General features: G+C 38.6%; 1 protein-coding gene across 1 annotated transcript in view; it reads left to right on the plus strand.

Annotated features, from left to right (window-relative positions):
* Positions 1 to 2,595: 2,595 nt before the first annotated feature.
* Positions 2,596 to 22,206, plus strand: part of LOC140945123 (uncharacterized) — a 129,692-nt gene continuing 110,081 nt past the window's right edge. The window contains exons 1-4 of the mRNA XM_073394184.1: positions 2,596 to 2,929; positions 3,570 to 3,716; positions 4,238 to 4,360; positions 16,471 to 16,593. Of these exons, the coding sequence (XP_073250285.1) occupies positions 2,596 to 2,929; positions 3,570 to 3,716; positions 4,238 to 4,360; positions 16,471 to 16,593 (727 nt within the window). The remainder of the gene's footprint in view (positions 2,930 to 3,569; positions 3,717 to 4,237; positions 4,361 to 16,470; positions 16,594 to 22,206) is intronic.

The raw sequence follows: 22,206 nt of genomic DNA on the forward strand, positions 1-22,206 counted from the left end.
GAGTCTTAGCAAGATTTGGAGAGTTTCTAGAAGTGAACAAGTTAAGACCGTTAAGTGGAGATCGATAGCTCTTTAGAAGTTTTCAAACGTACATAGTGGTGCAGTATACAAAATTTATAGCACACGATTGTGATTGATAGTAGTTTGTGTGACTGAATAGTTTACACAAGTCTGTAGGGTTTTGTCTGCACAAGTCTATAAGGATTATATCACCTTGGCCATTTATGAACCATAGTAGAGTCATAGTGAGTTGATACATTATGTTAGTAATATGTGTTAGAACTTATGACAGGCGTCTATAAATTAAAGGAGGTTTCTTCTTCTAAACGCATAGACACACCAAAACTCAAAAGAAACGGGTCACTATCAACGCCTCGCGTCACGGAAAAAATGACAGATTTTGAAGCGACGGATGGCGTAGGACTCTCCAGAGGTGGGCAAGCCCAAAAAATTCTGAAAATTCAAATTTTTTTTGGCAATAATTCAGCTTTTAATAATGTATCAAGAAAGCCAACTGGGCAATTATTCACTTGCCAGAGAAAAACTTTGCCAGGGCACACATTGACACTAATTACCCGAATTAAGAATGGATTTTTTTAGCGTGAAAATTACGTTAGACGAAAGAATTGATATGCATAATCTCACCCTCATTTTTGTTTAGATCGATGCTGTGTTTAACTCCACTAGTTTCCCGTGTTCTCAAAGTTTACTTTTGCTATTAATTCTATTACTATGTAATCACCTTAAGACTTTGCGTTTTTTTCCCTTGAAAATCTCTTTGAATTTGCAGGCGTCCCTTTAATGTTATTTTTTTTCCAAATTTAAACTTCTTATTACATAAATTCTATTCTAATGAGATCATAGATTTATTAGCCATGCACTCAATATATAAAAGTAACCGACTTTTTTTACAAGGGTGTATGGGACTTACAATAAAATAAAAATATTGCCTTTTGTTAAAAATAAATGTGTAGGTACAGATTCACTCCTTTGAAATTTAATTTTAATTTCAAAGCCTCGTTTTCGGCAATGAAAAGATCTGAAAAGGTGGGGACAATGTCCACCAGCAAAACCGTGCATGAAATCACTAGGAAAATATATTAAATTTCACAAGATATTGTGGGCGTCCACTTTCGACTTCAATCTAGTTATTGTTCGATAGAAACAAAAAGTAACTAAATACGCATATTAGAAAAAATGAATATAATTATACTATAAATACATAAATGGAGCACCAGTACAAGCCAGTGAGGGACTTCTATAATGTAAGAAGCGATTTACTTTTCCAAGGCAGCCTTAAGGTTCGTTAAAGTACAAAAGCTACTTTCGCATGACTTTCGCTATTTCAGATATCATTATTTTACTATATGTGAATGGTTATATAAAAACAATTGTGGTTACTCTAGGAAACTTAATTTATACCCGCACGAGGTAACTCTTTTCTTCGAAAAAACCGGCTTAGTAAGTGATCTTCGCCCACTTTTGAAATTTTTTTTATTAGGACCGAATTCTAAGAGGGTGGGTTATTTAGACGAAGTATAACTTTAGGCGCAGTCCTTGGACCTCCGGATCTCTTTCTTAGTGGGTTAATTTCAGAAAACCCATTGCAGTGTACGCTATATGCTTGATTGAAATTATTAACGATAAAAGGTGTTTAGCTAAAAGCGCTGGGAAACTGAAAATGGCTTAGAACTCGGTTTTGTTAAACACGGGCCAGATAACTCTGTTTAAATCTGAAATGGCCCTCTAGGAGTTTTTTCTTGCTTATTTTCTCATTTTCAAATGATGTGCACCTGTAAAAGCCAATACATATAAAATTAAAAACTAGCTTTTAGATTAAGTTAGTTTTAGGATATAAATGAACAAAAAAATAATGTTTGAAAAAATGAATCAGTTTCAGTCGGCAAAGGATATCAAGTTAATTTTAATGACAAATTTAGAGGGATCTGAATATTGTAACGTGTGGGTTGCTAGTGAATGTCGCACATTGTTGGCGAAGGAGTGCATAAATGTGCGGAGATAAAATAAAATAAAATCAATTTGAAGTTTCTCATCAAGGGTTTCCCATTAAGATAAAGTGTTTCCAGGCAATTGTTTTATTAGCGGCCAACACTATCGTTAGAGATGAACTTAAAATAGTGAAATCTCATAAGTTACGTTCAATAAATAAATTTGTGACGCTTACTTGCATAATACATGAAGATGTATTGCGTATTGAAGTGGAATTCAAACAGAGTTTTCAATTGTTATTTTTTCTATTCATCCGGGCCCTTGATGTTAAATTATAGCGCCTTATGCGCTATTTTTTCATACCTCGTAGCAACAAAATTGGCAAAGGTTGTATCAACGGACAAGGCTGAAAATATTTGGTAAGAGCGCTTGCCTCTATGTTGAAAGCTTTTGCAGCCTAGTTAGCAGGTTTTAATTCAGTCATCTCGTTTGGTTGAAAAAAAAAAAATTAGACGTACGGATACGCAATCAAATTTATGTTGTTACTTAAGTAACAGTTTTATTTCGCAATCCAGAAATCAAACCTCTTAATAAATTAAAGTATCTTATCTTTGCCTACTCGTTAGGTAATGTATTTTTAAGAGAATGGAAAAGAAACAGCTTTTTCGCACAGCAGTTATCTTTGCGTTGGGTAAAGTGCTCTATGGAGTGGTGACTGATCACGATCAGCAATGTACTGGTGGACTATCTAAGGAATCTATCTTCGGCTGGATGTTGCAGGGACACATCTATAAGACAATGCTGGCAGATCTTCCACACGCATGCATATTTGCCTGTTACAAGGATGATCGATGCCAAAGCTTAAACTGGGTAATCTCTCTCCTCACTTGCGAGTTCAGCAACAGAACAAAGGAAGCAAGACCCGAGGATTTCATTCCAAACTCAGACAGGTTTTACTTCAAACGAGATAGGAATCGTGGTAAGTAGAGAGTAGTAAAACTTTTTGCAACACGCAACAACTTGATTTAATTTGTTATAATAGAGGTTTAACTTATTCGTAGGTGGTAAAACGCTCAAAATCGATCGCTTTTTAATTTTTATTGCATGCAGCAATGGAGACGTGTAGATTCGAGGTCAACGAGAACGACTACGACTTGGCGTATTAACAAAAAAATAGACGCTCTATAAAGCTTCATTGTATTCTTTTTTTCACCAGAAAAGGTAGTACTCTTATTTCTTTTGAAGGCCTGTTAATAAGCCCTTCCCTATCGCAAGATGATAAAACTTTTAACATTTGGTAACGTGTCTTCCGCTACTAAGACATTCTCTCTAAAACCCGCAGTAGAATGACGAAGGCTATCATGTTTTTTCCGCCAAAATGGTGCTGCTTGGTTACGCATGCGTACTTCTTAAGTATAAAGAAGATCTCATCGTCTTAGAACGTAAAGGTCTCTAATGTTGCGAACATGATAAAAAGATGGACAAAAATCCTTGCACATCCAGGGGTACATGACATGACCGTGTGAAAATTTTACCATTTAAGATCTAACCATGGATAATAGAAAGACTAACTGTCTGCATGCAATTACAGCATAACATCTTGTCTTTTTTTTTTTCAGTTCGTTTAGGATCCATTCGCGAATTGCCTGCAGAAACGTGTCATGAAATCAAGTCAAGTGAGGGTCAAGCAACCAGTGGAAAATATTGGTTCTCTACCATAAGAACTGGGACTTCTATTCTGGCTTATTGTGACATGGAGACCGAAGGTGACTTAAGTTATTCTCAGTAGAGCATTATGAGCACTAAAATTTTGGCCCTATCCATCGAATGTCAGTCTTGGTTAATTGTCACCTGATTTATACGGCTCGTAATTTACTGTGCGCCAAAGGAATTTATATAATTCAATTGCAATTACAATCAAATGGTCTGTTTCTTAAAATATTGGAATGGTTTGCATTCTTGTTGGATTCTGAACTCCACGCAGTGGATTCGGGATTCCAGGTACTGTATTCCAGTCTTTGTTAATAGTGAAAGCTGAATTCAGGATTACTTATTTCTCTTTCCTTTTTACAGTAACGAACGGTAAGCTGATTTCTTCTTGCGGGATTCCGGATTCCCTGAGCTGTATTTTGGATTCCAGTGCTCAGGATTCCGGATTCCACAATCAAAATTTGCACGGATTCCGGAATCCAACAAGCCAAAAAAAAATTCCAGGATTTCGGCATCCAGATTTCCTAACGTAGGTGATCGGTGTCTATTAATTCTGTCAATAATTTTACTTAAATAGATATCGATGAATGCACCACCTCTCCTCCCGTCTGCGACGTCAATGCTAATTGCACCAATACTCAAGGATCCTATTTCTGTACCTGTAAGACCGGATTCTCTGGTGATGGCAAAACTTGCCGAGGTATAGTAGGAAAACGAAAACATTGTGACCGGAATAACGAATTTCATACTAAGGTATTAGATAGTCCGTCGAAGGTATAGAGAGTAATAATCGTCAGACCACACAGCTATACGGCATGGTCATAACCTCCGTGACCTCTTTTTGTAGTCTGGGTGGGGAGTACAGTCCAACCTCCCGTAGGCATTTACCTAAAATGCGAGAGGTTGTTGTTCCACAAAGGGGTCTCTTCCGAAAGCTAGGTCCCAAGATATCTACTTTTTGGCAGAGAATTTATTGCATGAAATTTCTAATTTACGTATAAGTGTAGTTTCATGTTGTCACTGTAAGTCCTTCGTATTCTTGGAGCGGCGTAGTACATTCAGTGAACAAAAAGACAACGCCTCGCGTTAAATGGTCGCCTACTTGGGGTTAAAAACGATGGAATAAAACGGCAGGGCCAAAAAAGTGGTCGCGGTTGCCTATGAGAGGTTGTCGTTTACTAGGGGTTGTAGTTATAGTTCTTTAAATTAGAAAATTCTGGTGTTTTGCATAGGTGATTGATAATGCCGGAGTCGGTCCAGCTTACGAGAGATGCTCACATATGGAGGTTCTATTGAATAGTTCAGAACCACAAGACAAACTGTGAACAGGGTTATAGTAATAGTTGAAAGCTAGAATTTAAATCAAACGAGCTTTATGAACGTTATTTTTCTTTTTCAATGTCAAAGATGTCGATGAATGCGTGGAAGGATCACATGACTGCTTTCCAAACTTCGCCACCTGCGTTAACATTCCTGGCTCATATAACTGTGTCTGTAGCCACAGCTACGCTGAAGACCACACCTGTCTGGCAGAAGGTACTGAGTACTAGTTGTTCTGAACTAAATTGTGCGCCAGCTACCAGTTGTAAAGATATATTCTTTGGAATTTGTCTACACAAAAGCGATTCGAATTTAATAATCGATTGACATTGCATTTGTTGATTTTGCGATAATTCGAGATGAATGTATATGGTACATTCTCATGCAATACTGCCAGCTCCATCACCATATTTTTCATTCAAAGCAGTTTCCAAACCACCCTATGCAATAATATTCCAGTCCTTTCAATCCGCCTCTTTCTCCATTGGCATCTATTCTACCCCATTATTGAGTTTGATGTTTGGCGCCACGCAATTTTCAGCAAGCATTAATAGTTAACTCTGAGGAATCCCGCCCTGTACTGTAAGATACAACGCACGCTACCTTTCTCGTCTTGCTATCCGATGCTTAAGTTTTGTTTGCTCATCCTGACACTTTTACTGTATCCTTTATGAGATATAGTTGACACTCACCGCTAATATTTGGCCTCCAGTCTTCTCTACAAAATTAGTCGTTCTTCCAAATTTCTTGTATCCTTTGGTCCCTCCTAATGTTGATAATCGCTAAATATTGTCAAGCAGATAAAAGTAAAATTTTGTCACAAAATTTTGCTGCGGTGTTACAAACGTGCCGTGGTCGAAGATTTGACCCCATAAGGAGGAATCCAGCTAGCGGTCAGGGTGGTACTAATAAACTCGGGGGCACCAGATTACAAGTCCAGTTCAGCTCGACCCCGCGCTATAACCTCGAGACCAAGCTGCCTCCTGCCAGGTTTGCGATCAGTCCCAAAACAACACTTTCCACATCGATGACAATTTTCAATGTCCCTGGTAAATGAACCAGTTGGTGGCATCATGCAGGGTCTGTGAAATGCTTTGAAGGTTCATCCACTAGTCATCATCTATACTTAATTTAATTTGTGAATGATTGTTAATTACTTTCTCTCTCCTACTTAGAATGTGTAAATTATCGACGCATTACCAATGCTGACAGAAAAGTCACGTACGGAAAAGTTTCAGTACAATGTGACAAAACAATAGACACCGCATGGTACAGGTTCGAAGGCGCGGCAGGGACAAGGATGCCGACGTCATGCCCACCTTTATATAAGTGTAACACAAACGCTCCCGGCTGGCTGAAGGGCGGACATCCAAGCGTGGCAGATGGTCAGGTTACTAGAAAAGCGTGTTTTCACTGGTCAAGCTGTTGTTCTCTCTCCACCAACATTAAAGTAAGGAACTGCGGTTCCTATTATGTCTACTATCTCAAGAGTACTGGAAGTTGCTGGTATCGCTACTGTAGTACCGACTAAAAGATCAATGTAGTCAGAGTATTGAGTAGGTTAGCTGCACTTAATATATGACACCCTTTTGCTAGTAACCTCAGTTATTGTTTATCTATTTCTTTTATCCTTCTTTATTTTAACTAAGAATAGACACTAGGGGATTGTTAACTTAAGCTTAGTTTACCTTAATGTGGCATGGTGTAGCTGCCGTATAACGAGACGGAAGACAATTCAAGATTTAAAAAAAAAGCAATGAAAAAATGTAAAGAAAAACTGTTTTCACTTTGTCCAGTGAAACATGATATGGCTTTAGACTCTTTCCTTGTAAAATTATGTTTATGTGATTTCCATGTTAAATGTTCATCCAAAATCAGTTACACCAAGAAAAGTAGCTCCCTAAACACGATCAATCACGAATAATCACTAATATTAAAAGCTAGATCAAGTGTTTGCCTGTTTTGTCTTGGTCCGAATGTGATAAAATTAGATTTCTTAACATTAATAGATAGCTTATTTGTATAAAACCAACATGTTAATATCCTTTTCAATTCTGAATTTACAACTTTCATAAGATAGGAAGCGAATAGAAGATATTAGTGTCATCAGCAAAAGTGCTATCAGCTTTAACTCCTTTGACACATTACATGCACTCAAGATCATTAGAACAGGGGACCTAAGATAGAGCCCTGAAGGAACTCCGCAAGTAACATCTAATGATTAAAAGTTACAACCATTAGATTGCACAATTAAAAAATTGTTTTCGACAAGAAAGATAACTTCTAAACCATTGCACGAGGAGCCGCAAGCGGTGATATTTTTGCACGGCATCTAGCGGCACATCAAAGAATTTGTAATTGAAGGGCAAATTCCTAGAATATCTTCGCCAGTTAAGCTAGAGAAAAGGTGTTAAAAAACCTCAGGATCCAAAACGACACGTCAATCAAAATATCACTTGGACCTTTTCGCTAATGAAGAGCTATCATGCGGCTAAGCTTGAATTAGACATATATTGAAATAGGAACTCGTGTCAATAAAGTATCAGAAGTGAGTGGGAATCGCTCCTGGTTAAAAAACTGGTTCACAGGGATATGCATCTCTTCTTGTTAAGATAAGGGAATCAGAACTGCCTTTCATGCAGGAACAGGTTTTCTTCGGGCTAACTACAAAACTTCAGCTTATTTCACTCTTGACATTGTCAAAGCGCATTTTGTAAAGATAACTTTTTTCGCTTTATCAGCTTTTTTTATATTCTATTCCATTAATGTTTTTAAAACCTCCCTCAAAAAGCCAAATAATGTAAATGCTGTTGTTTAAAAAAGCGTTTTACCTGTTTTCGTGAATTCGCTACCCAAAGATCACTATGCTCAAAGGACAGGGCAAAATTTCCAGGAGAGAGGCATTAATTTTTTTTCCCACGAGGTTACAAAGAGAAAATGCAATGATTATTACTAATGTAACCATCAGGTATACTCTACCCACGAGTTTACGGACAGCAAATGCAGTGATTATTATTAATGTAACCATCAGGTATGTTCTACCCACGAGGTTACAAAGAGAAAATGCAATGATTATTATTAACGTAACCTTCAGGTATGTTCTACCCACGAGGTTACAGAGAGAAAATGCAGTGATTATTATTAAATGTAACCGTCAGGTATATTCTACCCACGAGGTTAAGGAGAGGAAATGCAATGATTATTATTAACGTAACCTTCAGGTATGTTCTACCCACGAGGTAACAAAGAGAAAGTGCAATGATTATTATTAACGTAACCTTCAGGTATGTTCTACCCACGAGGTTACAGAGAGCAAATGCAGTGATTATTATTAATGTAACCATCAGGTATGTTCTACCCACGAGGTTACAAAGAGAAAATGCAGTGATTATTATTAACGTAACCTTCAGGTATGTTCTACCCACGAGGTTACAGAGAGCAAATGCAGTGATTATTATTAATGTAATAATCGGGTATGTTCTACCCACGAGGTTACAAAGAGAAAATGCAGTGATTATCATTAACGTAACCTTCAGGTATGTTCTACCCACGAGGTTACAGAGAGCAAATAGTGATTATTATTTATGTAACCATCGGGTATGTTCTACCCACGAGGTTACAGAGAGCATGCAAATGCAGTAACAATTATTAGATTTTAGTGCAACTATCAGGTTGAGTTCCTCCATTAAAAGAGGTTTTTGCTAGGGTTAAACAAGTTTGGCTTTCATGAGTTTCAAGTTGCAAGAAATTATCAGTATAATTATAGCACACAAACATTGTCATCTAATTTTTCGCACGTAGCCGGAATAAGTCAAGAAATGAAGCATATATAACGAAAAATCGTCCTCAGATGATCTCCATATTAAGTAAATTATACTAAACGTTTCGAAAGAAATTATTGTTTGTATCCGCCTTATCCATCGTAAAAGCGAGGGGTCATCGCATGACATCCGGTATATTAAACAGAGGTAATACTCACGGGTTTCACGAGTTGTATGCACTATTTTTCGCCGAGAAACACATTTAAACTTCAATTCTTACCTTACAGTAGTCCGTTCTTTTACCTTGCATTCGACAACAAATCTGTTAACGGCGAACAAAGCGATTCCGGCACTCTTCCTTATGATGAGTAGCAAGCCGCAGGAACTGAAGCCGCTTGACTGAAGTAAAATCCACCGATATGCACGGCATTCTCACTACAAATATAAACAAACGTCGCGGGGAAAAAAAGACGAGGAGGAAAAAATGCCAGATCTTTCGCCTCGGCAATGTATTCCAGCTACCATGCCGGCGTATCTCCAGAAGGTGGACTCGAAGTGGGACAAACCTTGTGATTTTTTTTAGAAGCCCTTTGCGCGCAAACTAATTTATTCTGGCGCGAAATGAAGATTAACAATATGTATACTGAAATCTAATCCACGACAAGAAGATTTTCGCACTGTAGCGCGACATATTAAATGCCTATTTTTACAAGTACGCGGAGAAAGTGGTCCATTAGTTTAACTTTTTTAAGATGAATTTACTCCACAAAAGCAAAATGAAATGTTTTATCTCTATGTTGTTTACGTGCCTGATTAGAAGGCAGAAGTAAATTCATCATACAGACCCCATCAAAATGAAAGTACACGAATGAAACGGAATAAGTCTGGGACGGTTTAGTTTCTACTCAGCAGCTTCTTTGCTTCTATAACAAAAATTTAATGTTGCAGTCTGTTTTAAACGTTGGCATATCAACGCGCACAGTCACTGAATGAAAACAACAGTCACGATCATGTTCTTCGAAACCGACCAGACGCGCGCGACCTACCACTGTTATGGTAAGCAATTATCCTGAAGGTGTTAATGTTCCCGTGACAGTCTTCGCACTGAAGGTGTAAATGGTAAACCGAACGGTCGCTTTGATCATCAGAAAGACCTGTCAACTTTGATGATTTAACTGATTAAATTACGGGACAGAAATTTTACTGCATGCGGCTCCTCGTGAAAACAATACTACGTATTCCATAATGTTCTAACTTGTTCAGCAAAATTTCACGATTTACTGTATGAAAGGCCTGAGATAGGTCAATGAATAGGCCTAAAGTCGCCTTCTTAGCATCAAGTGCATTTGAGATCTTGTCATACAATTGGAGAAAAGCATGCGCAGTAGAACAATTTTCTCTGAATCCACACCGATTCTGGGAAAGAATATCATATTTATTTAAGAAAATAATAAGGCGATTATAGATGATTCTTCTATAGTAATTCAGAAAATACCGGTAAAACTGATACAGGTCTGTAATTTGTGAACAAAGAGATACCACCAGATGTAAACAATGGAATAACTCGTGCAATTTTCATTTCTTGGCCCAAAAGAGACACAATATAACATTGGGACATTCACTTCAAATGTCCATGAAAGAAAACGTGCTGGCAATACCACGGTACGAACGGTATATTTCACTCAATCTTAGTTGTCCATACGTTAGCTAAACCAGTGTGAAACCTCGAATGCGGTCTTTCACTTGAAAGTTTCGATTCTGGGATGTAAAATATTGAGAACAATACCAACGAATATAAGCCTCTAGGGGCTAATATTGAAAAGCGCTTATTAAAGCAGGTCCTTTCACGTTTAGAAAGTAGGAATAAATGGAAAGCGTTATTTTCGTTTTTTTTTTCCGCATTCACCTTTACACCTTTTCAGCGTGCAAAGAAAGTAGTGTCCGAAAGCCTGGGATTAGTGTATTTTCGTATCGCACTAGTGAAATCTGTTCTTTTCTTCCCCATCGGGCAAATAAGGGTTTTTTTCTTTTTTAAAGGAATTCAAATTACATGAGAACTGTGTAATCAATCCTGCTCATCAAAAGGTTTTAGGGGCTGGTTGAAATGAATATTGGGCTAGTACGTGCTAGCTACAGCTAGTGCCCGAATGGCAAACTGTAAAACTGACTTTCTTTGCACCATGAGTTTTATCGGAGACTGATATGTTTGTTAGACCTTATGATAAGTGGAACTTCCTTTACAAAGCTTTCTGTGGGCTGTAAGTACAGCTGCGGCTTTTGCCTTAATTCTTTATCGCCCATTCTGATAGACTGTGAAGCCAGATGCTAAGTGACAGACAGAAAAGCGCCTACATCTGCGTTCGCAGATTTATATACCTTCCTCTTTCACCCCCCCCCCCCCCCCCTGCCCTGCCATCCCATACCCCAGGGAGAGCTTGCTCGCAGGTTACCGCACTGCTCGAAGGTTTGATGCAAATGATTCCAACGCCACTCAATTCGAGGATGGCTCCAGATAACACTGACCTAAATTCAAACCCGATGAGTCATCGATATGACAGCAGAATCTTGAAAGAAAAAAAACTTAAAAATTTAGTGGGAAATTAAGAAGAAGGAAAGCCAATTTAGCAGCAAAAGAAGTCAGAGCATGGAGCTGCGATTATGTTTTGTATCGATGTATAGTAATTAGGGTTAAGGACTAAAATATAGAATGGTTAGCTTTTATTTACTCTTTTGGAATCTCCATAGAAATACTATTAAATTACGGCTGTTGGTACCGATTGCTCTCTTAATGTAGCGGTTAAGTAAGATATAAATGTAGGAAAACGGGTTCAAGACTCCCCCTCTCTCTTTTACTTTGGTGGTCTTACTTAGAAATATAAGATAAATGGTTTAGGTTGATCTTATCTGTAGTTCCTTACTCAATTCGATAATTTGCCCCATGATACCTTGCGGGATGTGTCCAAACTCCTCTCGTCCTTTGTGTTTCCATATAGTGAATGGGATTCATAATTAATACACTTGACTGTCCAATCAAATGGTTCAGTTTGAAATTAAATTTACAGTCTGAATGATCTTTGTCTCGATTTATCCATCTATCTCATTTTTTTGTTTAAAGCAGTGTAAACAATCTCACGGACTTTATAGTGAAAAAAATCTGTTGAAGGAACTCCTGGTGAAGAACGTGATATGTGGAAACTCAGTGCGGTAAGCGTACGGGACACTTTGTACATGACTTTAGAACAAATTAGTTACAAGACACTACGGTGGTTAGTCTCCCTCGCAGCCGTTTTTTGGATGTCACTATACATATTCTTTTTGTGTTGCAAAAATGTCTGTAATGTTTTGAACACTGCTATGCAAGTTTTTAATGTTGTTACTAAAATAGGCGTCACTTATGACGTCATACTTTCAAGAAACGTAAAAAATACCTTTACAATGGTAAAAATTTAAAGAAAATTTTTCTGTAATTAAGATGTTTTTGATGTCTTGCTTCATTTGGAATATAAAATACTGCTCTGTGAGCCAAAAATTGAATTTACGAAGTTGCGGGAGGAAAAGCCCTAGCAACCGACCATCGTGCACACTCCATACTTTTAATTAAATGCAAATAGCTTCGGCGGTAACGAACGGTTTTTTCTTAATTTGTGGGAAATTAGTTAGATCATTCACAATTTGAGAGAGAGAGGCAATTGTGGAATAATAAGCAACCTTTTAATATGAAGCTTTGAATGGAAATTCGTCGGTTTTTAAATCACTGTCCTCTACTGCATCAAAGAGCTACATGGCTGACTTAATGCAATCCAACTGTAACGAAAAACATAGCATTTCGTGAGTGGCGCGGTTTGTGGTCAGTCTATTGGGTTTTATGTTTAATGTTACCATTATCATTTTTTTCCCATTAATTTTTACCGTGCAATTTTGTGAGCTGTTGTTTTGTTTTGCTTTTTTTTCTTTTTAAGTCACTATACATTTTGGAGGTTTTTATCACAGTTTTATGTAATATTTATAGGTTATAGATGTTTTTTTCTGTTATTTCAGGCCCAGAGGGGAACCTGTTCTACGGTGACTACGCACATAGACAGCACCCAAGGAACCAGTAAACAAAAGATATTTTCTTGTGGCTTGAGGGGAAAAATGGAAGCAACACCTTAAGTATCTTTACAGGTGATTATGAAACTTTTTTTCGTCTTAAGAAACTAGAAAATATAATGGGTACCCAGTATAGATACATTTAATACTATGCAATTTCAGAAAATCGAAGTGTCTCAGGAAAAAATTGCAGTAACCGGAAAGTTTTAGCTTCATCATACAATAATCCAACTTTCGTTTTACAGTTCCTTAATGAAGGACAGGTTGTATATGAAAGTTTGCCAAGCTCATAACGAAAGTATTTTCGTATGGAAGTCGATTGTAGTTTCTGCCGCCTCCGAGCAGGCTGTCCGAGTACAGACTCTTTCTTAGACGATTTGAGCTGGCCAAAAAATAATTTAGTTAATAATTTATTGCTATCAAAGGAAAGTAGTCTGAGATCTTTAGCAAGCTAATAAAGAAAACTGTAGAAAAACGCGTAGACGCATATACATTTTAAGCGTTCAGTGTTAAAGATTTCAATGTAGAGAGGCTAAGAGGTACAAAGTGATAAAGCCAGACAGGAAACAGTGTGAGTCAACAGGATTTTCTGCTTGACGAAAACGCCTGAAACTGCATGGTTTAATTAAAGATTATTACTTTGTCAATAAAACTTGAATATAATTCAGTGCTTTGACGTAGTGAGACAAAACGTAATACATCAAGGCTATTTTCCAGTATTTTCGTCGATAATTAACTGAATAACTACTCTATTATAAAACCTATTTCTCACTATCTCATCTGGACGTTTGAAAATAATTTGGACTGACAGAAGACTGAGGAAAAATGACGCAAATCAAGTAAACTATCCATTACCTTTCAGTTAAGGTTATTCTCATGGTTGGGAAAAGTTAAGTTTTCAAGACGTAACTTGCCCTAGGTTGATATCAACAAGCCGGATATCAGGGTTATCTTGTTATTATTTCATATTTTCTTAGCACACTTTTAGCAAAAAAAAAAAGAATGGGAATCGCTTTATGTCTTTAGTCACTTGATATCTTTACACGCCGACGCAGCTTCTTGAAATTAACTTAATTTCACAGTTGGCGGCATATTTTTAGATACAACTTTAATTTGCATGAGAAAGGACGATTTTATCATAAATGGTCTTTTAGTTAAAACCCATTTAATTAGCTAACCAGACATTCACATGATATTCTTCTTTGTCTATGCTAAGTCAGCACAACGTCCATTCGCCACTATCTGGCAGGCTACGGATATTTGTAGAAAACGTCGTATCACACACAAGCTAGTAAATACATTGGTAAGAGAAGGTCCATGTTATTTAATTTCTTTACAACTTTTTTTTACTGGTAATTGGCGTTGTTTAATTTCATTCTAATACCGGATAAACCAATGTTCCAGTGACGTTGTTAGGTATAAGTGATGTTCTTTCCGTATAAGGTTGGCTACTAAGGAACTGCGATCTTTACTCAGCAATATTTTAGCAGCAAGTTTCTTGTTGTTTCTGCAATAAAATAGTGTAAATCCACTTATTTTTAGATGAACTTTATCAATGTCTTTTAAAAAGGTATGGCGCTGAGGCGATTCTTCCGTATATCATTTCTCCTTGTTGTGGGTACGATCCTTTACAGAGCAGAGGCTCAGCAGTGCCCGGGCGGGAGATTCGAGACATCCATCTTGGGCTGGATGTTGCGCGGACACATCTATAAGACAATGCAGGCAGATCTTCCACACACTTGCGTATTTGCCTGTTACAAAGATGATCGATGCCAAAGTCTCAACTGGGTGATCTCTCTCCTCACTTGCGAGTTCAACAACAGAACAAAGGAAGCAAGACAAGAGGATTTCATTCCAAATGCAGACAGATTTTACTTCAAACGAGATAAGAACCGAGGTAATAAGAATATTTTGAAATTGTGCTGCACGAATTCCATAGCAAAAAAATAGTTATTAATAACTGTATGTCTGGCTGTTTTCCCCAGTTCCTTTAGGTTCCATTCCTGAACTGCCTGCAGAGACGTGTCATGAAATAAAGATGAGTGAAGGTAAAGCAACCAGCGGCAAATATTGGTTTTCCACCTTAAAACCTGGGACACCAGTTCTCGCTTACTGCAATATGGAAACTGAAGGTGAGTTCAGTTAATATAAAGATTTAGCCAGAGCTAAAGGCGAAGCTCCGTCACAGTTACTTGCTTCAAACAGTGAACTTGGAACTATTGCCAAAGATCTATGCTATACTATACTATACGTTGCCACCCCCCATAAGGTTTTTGTGAATTTTTTCCTAGACGATAAAACATCGACACCTGAAGTTTTCTGTAGCTGTTCGTTTATCCTTCGCGCACACTTTGAGACAAGTTTAATGATGATCAATTACTATGGTTACAAGATATGACGTCATAAGTAGCAGGTGGTCAAGCCATTTTTGAGTGAAAATGCATGTTTTTTTCAACTGTTTTCAACAACGAAAGTAAAACTTGTGGATGAAATGATGCAAAGTAATTATTTTTGTGTTATTTTACATGTTAAGCGCAAAGCATTATTACTTCTCACTGTGTTTACCTTATCTCTAATTCTTAATAAAATTCAAGATTGCGGCCAAGATGGCGACCATGTTTGGTGACGTCACAGTTTTCCGGAAGCGCCACCACCCATAAAATATACCTCATCTTGTAAAGAAGATGAAAGGCTTTCCACTGAAGGCAAAATCATTTCGAAATATTGCAACATATCAAAATCAATCCCCCCTTGTACCATGGTGGGGGTGTGACTTTGCGTGTACGTCCGAGGGTTAACATGAAAGGAAGACCATAAGGCGTTTGACGAAAGGGGCTGCTGTAAAAACTAACCTCGAGCCTGCGATCAACAAAAAGTTAATAACTGGTCAGCGGAAAACCTTAAATAACATGTGGTCTCGATAAGTCGAAACCTGACCCCGTGTACCGTCATTTGATACTGGGCAGTGGATGCCCCTTACTGACAGCTGCCAATTGACCATAACATAGACGTTTATCATCAAGCTTGATCACAGCTTGCAGGCTCCCACACAAGCTAAATACAATGTCATTACACATTGGTTACCCTGTGGTGCGGATGAACGGGCGGGTAAACGAACGTACGGTCAAGTGACTACCAAAATTTCTTGGATGCACAGATAACCAAATTTTCTTACTCATGGTGTTCCGCTAAAAAGTACCAGTGACATGAAGTAAATGGCGATCTGGGCGTAGGAAGCTTACTCTATCAGGAGCCATGCTCCTGACTCTAGCAAGTACTCAAGGAAAGCAGGAACTGTCCTTAATCCTTTCAAGCTATGCACTTCCAGACGTTTTACGGTTTGATGGATCCATAAAGTCGTATAGCCTTCACTGTGCTTCAAAACTGAAATCGATTGAGTCTGTTAAAGTCTCTTTTATTCCTTTTAATACGCCTAAAGGTACGGTAAAACAGGCAACAAAAAATGTGCAACTTGTTTTGCAACATTGCTGTAAAACGAGTTGAATAGCGATGTTGCGCGTTTTACCACCCCTGCTCAAACCTGTTAACAACCTGATTTGTTGCAAGACAGATTTGATGTGGTTGCACGTTTTTTGTTGCCCGTTTTTCCGAACCTTGAGTCACGCCTTTGCTTTTTCAGATCTTGACGAGTGCACTTCTTCTCCCCCTGTCTGTGACCTCAATGCTGATTGCACCAATACTCGCGGATCTTATCTCTGCACTTGCAAGGCTGGATTTTCTGGTGACGGAAAAACCTGCAGTCGTAAGGATAAATTTTTATTATCTTTTCTCAGTAAAATTAGAGGACCGGGGGGGGGGGGGGGGGGAATTGCGATATTTGTTTATTTTTCGCAAATTATAAAATTAGTGGCTAAAAGCAACGATTACATTAACAGCTACAATAAATTTTAAATTTGATAAAGTAATGCTAAATTAAGCGAAAATAATTCAATTAAAGTAAAAACCAGCTGAGTCGAGAGCATATCGCTTTGCCCCGCGAACAAGAAGCCATCAGCAATAGACAGAAGAGAGGGTACAGCGACTACAGACATGTGCAGACAGCTGCACTGCGAGACAGCGACTAAATACCGCAATTACAATGAGAACGAACCCGATAAAGAGAAGGAACACCGACAGCAGAGGCTTCTAGAAAATACCGACAAGAGGATTCGAAACGAAAGGAGATTAGGGGAGACAATGCTTACTGGAAGTTTACAGTCAATTTTTTCGATGCAGCGATTATGGCACGTAGAAGCTGCTTGAAAGAGAAGTCACTAGTGGTGCCTAGCCCTGACGCCAAACAATACTAAAACAATTGAAAGAATGACGTGTCATTGTTTCCTGCGGCCAATTAGGAGGGTCCTTAGCCTGTAGTTATCCACTATTACACCCATTTCCTCTTAACAAAAACTACACTTGAAGTAGGGTCGAATGGGATGAAAACGGGACCTACGCAACTTTGGCTACCCTTTCTTAATAATAACAACCCCATGCACTGCGTATGAATTGACTTGAACTAAAAGGAGATTGAGTATATCTCAGCTTGCAGTATTAGAGCCGGTTGTGAAATTCGCCCTAACCAGTTACACAATTTACTCTATTTCTCTCCCGCCCTCCCATCCATAACGTTTTACGGGCCTTCTTTCCCCTAGCCTCGGGAGGTTCTGCGATAGACGTATTTCTTGTTTCATTTTAAGGTTGGTTCATGTTTACAACAAACGGAGGAAAGGGACGTTTTGGCAGCGTACAAACGTTCACTGTTCCAACCACAACTCGCTATCGTATCACTGCTTGGGGTGCTCGAGGAGGAACCCACTCGCCAACCTATGGACATTTTCCAGGAATTTACCGTGGTGGCAGAGGCGCGTTTAAGGAGGGCACGTTTAACCTGAATAAAGGAACTGTGCTGAACATTGTGGTGGGACAAAGAGGAGGAGATTCAGTGGAAGTGCAAGGAGGACAGTCTACTAACTTGACAGCAGCTGAGCTGGGATTGTCCGTAGAGGACAATGCTGGAACTGGAGGAGGGGGAGGGAGCTTTGTTTATACAACAAGTAACGTGCTTTTGTTAGCTGCTGGAGGGGGAGGGGGTGCATCTAGCGGATATAACGGGACGGATGGTCAGTCGGGAACTAACGGCACCAGTAGCGTTGGAAGGTTGTCAAGTCAGGTTCGTAGCGGAGGATCTGGAGGGAACCCTGGTCAATGTAACAATGCAAGGGCTAGTTACCATGGGGGAGTGGGTGCGGGATGGTTAGGCCAAGGTTGTCCCAGGGCCGGGTCCTGGCATGGTGAAAGGGGTGGATCGCGTGCTCAGGGCTGGGTGGGTGGACGTGCTGGAAGAATGAATAGTGGCTACAACGGAGGGCCTCCCCCTGGGGCCGTAGGAGGGTTTGGCGGTGGTGGAGGGGGATCGGAAGATAATGGTGCCTCAGGAGGAGGTGGTGGATACTCTGGGGGAGGTAGCGGCACACACTCAAACCAAGCAGGCGGGGGAGGGGGCTCTCACTGTAGTGGCTCGAGCTGTTCTGGTGTCACTGGAGATAACGAAGATGATGACGGGCAAGTACATATCACTGAGGTTCCCGTTACCAAGAGTGCTGATTAATCATTTTATTATTCATTCAGTTATTTCTCTGTTTCTGAAAAGTATAATCCTCAGTTATAATTAATTCCTTACAACCAGCTGACGTTGACCAAATCTGAAAGACTCCTGCCGATATCAAGATACAATTGACGCCAATAGACCATAAGCTGAATAAAACAAAAGTAATTACTTTGAGGTTCATGGACGAATAATATATATCTATTGTTTTCTTTCCCCATGCATCGGGTACGGTGCCAAGTATGAATTTTAATGTGTCAGAATTGGTCTATTGTACTGATAATCTAGGGAAAAAGGGACAGTAGATAGAGAACTGTGGAAGATTTCACTTGCTTTGCGTAGACGAAATGGCTAAATTATTGCCTAAAAACATGGCAATAATGGCAAAAATACCACTTGGGGGATGACACCTCCTGTTTGAAGCTAAGAATACAGTCAAACCACGCTTTACGGACACCTTCCCTTAATACAGACACTTTAATTTCTATGGCCCCCTCCATATATTCCTTCAAAGAAAGTCTGTTATTATAATCTCTGTAAAAAACATTGTGCCCGTCCTAAAATTAATACTGAGCGTTTTATAGTCTAGATTTATTTAATATTTAAGCACAGCCTTAGTACAGGATAGTTAGGATTCTATGATAAGTTTATTTATTTTATTATGTTTTACGGTATATATTCATAAACAGTTGTAGCATAGGATATGTATTTTATCTTGCGTGAAATAATAATAATAATAATAATAATAATAATAATAATAATAATAATAATAATAATAATGTAATAATGGTGTCATGATGATACCGAAACGTCGGCTTTTAACGTTAATATTCGTTTGCTTATGTTTTAATAATAATAATAATAATAATAATAATAATAATAATAATAATAATAATAATAATAATAATAATAATGATGATGATTATTATTATTGTTATTAAAACGGGGTTTGACTGTATCCGCTAGACTAAACATTCCTTTATATCCTGAAACTGTCGAGGAACTGGCAAATGTTATGAAGACGGGAACTTAAGAGGCCCTGCCAGGGTAAATTCCGACAAGCGACACTGAAAAAAAAAGTAGCGACAGAGCGTAAAATGAAATCGCGACAAGAGACAACCCCCATCGGCCAAATTGAGACAGTGACGGCAAAGCCGAGAATACGCGACAAAGAACGGAGGTTTGGCTAATTTATCACCAGTCTGAATGCCAAGAAAAAGTAATTCTCGTCAATTTTCCTTGCGCTTCAGAGAACGCATCTTGCCAGTGATCTTCAGTGTATTGTCCAGTCCTAAACTGCTTAAAACTACTGTATCCACATAAATTTTATCCTTGTTGGTTCGTTTGGCATTCATCTTTTATCACATGCTCACATTTATTCGTATTATTGAGGTATATTTTACGTGCGTTGGTGGCTTGTCTTCGTCACTGAAAGAGGATTTTAATGAAGGTTCTGTTCTATATATTTTACCGTAATTTTGGCCGGGCTAAAGAAAATCGTTCGTTATAGCACGGATTTCGTTATTTAGAGGTTCATTAAATCGAGGTTCCACTGTATCATTCTCAGCCTCATTCAGTAACTACTGAATTCTCACCGGTTTTACATCGAGTGGAAGGGCGTTAGGGGGAGAAGAAAAGCTTTAAAGACTCGCACCAACTAAATTTTAAAGAAGTATAACTTCATAACTGTTTTACTGTAGCCCGGTTGACAAAATTACTGAAAATTAACTAGAGCGACAGTTGACGTGTCGTGCTTACATCATAGACCGGAATTATTTTACAGCTATGATTCATGTAAGATTTCTTAGTCACATTCCTATCCGGCTTAACTTTGATGTTAAAGTAGAAAAATAATAAATCAAAGTATAACACTTGTTATTATTCATTCAAAATATTTCCCCAATTCTGATTGGCTAAAAGCACACGCATAATTCACCATAACCAGTTACTGATAACCAAATTTGGAAGAATTTTGTGTTTAACGAGGAAATGACGTCAAAAATGCAGCCTTCTACAGGTTAATGCACCGTTAACCGAGAAGACCTGGGGACGAGCTTGAGTTGTTTTGGTTGTGAAAACCGTGAAAACGGCGGACATTTCACTTGTTTCAAGAGTAAGAACAAGGCGAAAAAATAGCTAAAAACATGGCAAGAACAGTAAGAAGGCAACTGGAAGGCCGACATCTGCTATTTGGAGAATATTTGCGGAGCTGGACAAACCTAAACGTGCACTATCGAAGATGAATTTAACATCGATGGATCGATGGAGGTAAGCATGTTTAGCCACGTTTTTAAACTAGGAATTATTTTGAATGAATAATAAAACAATTATTGAATTCGGCTTTCGTATCATATGAAGAATTATGGAGATCTCGGAGGGTGTCGTCCGCCTCGGCCTACGGCATCGACGGATAACACCCTCCTCGATCTCCATAATTCTTCATAAGATACTCAGCCTCATTCATTAATTGTTAATTATCAGTAGCTCATTGATGTTAAGTTACCTTAGATGCACAAGTATTCTGAGCTTTGTAATGTCTATATTACTCCCTTGTTTTATAGTGACTAGCCAACCCAAGCTTTTTATAAAAAGATAATTTCAGCAAAGCAAAGTAAACAACGCGAAGATACTAACGCAAATGAGATTGCCTTGGCCAGTCACAGAAAACTTGCGTTTATAATATCTTTATCTTGCCCTAAGGTGGGGGTAGCAACTTTGCTTTACAAAAGTTGTAAGTTAACCCTATTCAGACTGGGCTTTTTTGGTCAATCTGTGACTTGGGGGGGGGGGGGGGGGGGCTCCTCGGACCCCTCCTCTGTATCTCTGGAACCAATAATGCGAGGGTCATGAAATTTACACACAATGATCATCTCCGTAGAAAGAAGCCCCACACCCAGTTTTGACTTGCCACGCCCAATGATGACGTCACAGTGACGTCATATTCCGATTTTTCAATGTTTCTTATTATTTTCCCACTTAGATACGTAAAATATCAATAATATTGGTAAAGTCATCTCTTTGTTATCCTTTCTTATGAACTAGTAACAAGGAAACACTTGTACAGCGAGAAAAAGCAATAGGAAGCAATAAAATTTAAAATTTGAAATGGTTGTCCGCCATCTTGGATCAGCCATCTTGGATTTCCGTTTTTTTTACCAACAATACTTTCTGCTTTTATAGAAGAGCTGTGTTACAGGGTGTCCGGTATTTCTTTAACCCTCGGACTTACAAGGGGGTGGAGTGGAGTGGGGTGGATGTCAAATTCTGATAATTTTTTTTTTACATTAAAGAATACTGGCCTATCAAGTTGACGGCCCTTAGGATCGAGAATACGCAAAGAAGAAGTCTTACTCTACCGTTGGGAGGGTATCCAAGGCAAGATGTTACAGATGGACAATTGCTTGCTGGGTAAAATTTTCTGCAACCGCAAATTGATTGCGATCGAGATGAAAAATATTTATGATGTTCGGGATAAATCATTATAATGTCAGTAGTGTATTTCCCTCCATGATCTCCGCAACCTGATCACTGAAGAGAAATAGGTCTGATATGATCGTTTTCGATCATCTTGAGGGATTTCTGTTTAGGGTGGGCACACAACAGCTCTTTTAAAATGAGGAGACCGAAACAACAACATCGCGTAGAAAACTAATAGATGCGGGCGACAGTAGGAACCATATCAAATACAAATTAACTCTTTTGGTAGGGTGCTGGGATCCCTGTGGTTTCTTGGTAATGCTGAAGGGATGCAATCACCACATGACGTAATAC

Source organism: Porites lutea, chromosome 8 (assembly GCF_958299795.1).
Source record: "Porites lutea chromosome 8, jaPorLute2.1, whole genome shotgun sequence".
Lineage (NCBI taxonomy): Eukaryota > Metazoa > Cnidaria > Anthozoa > Scleractinia > Poritidae > Porites > Porites lutea.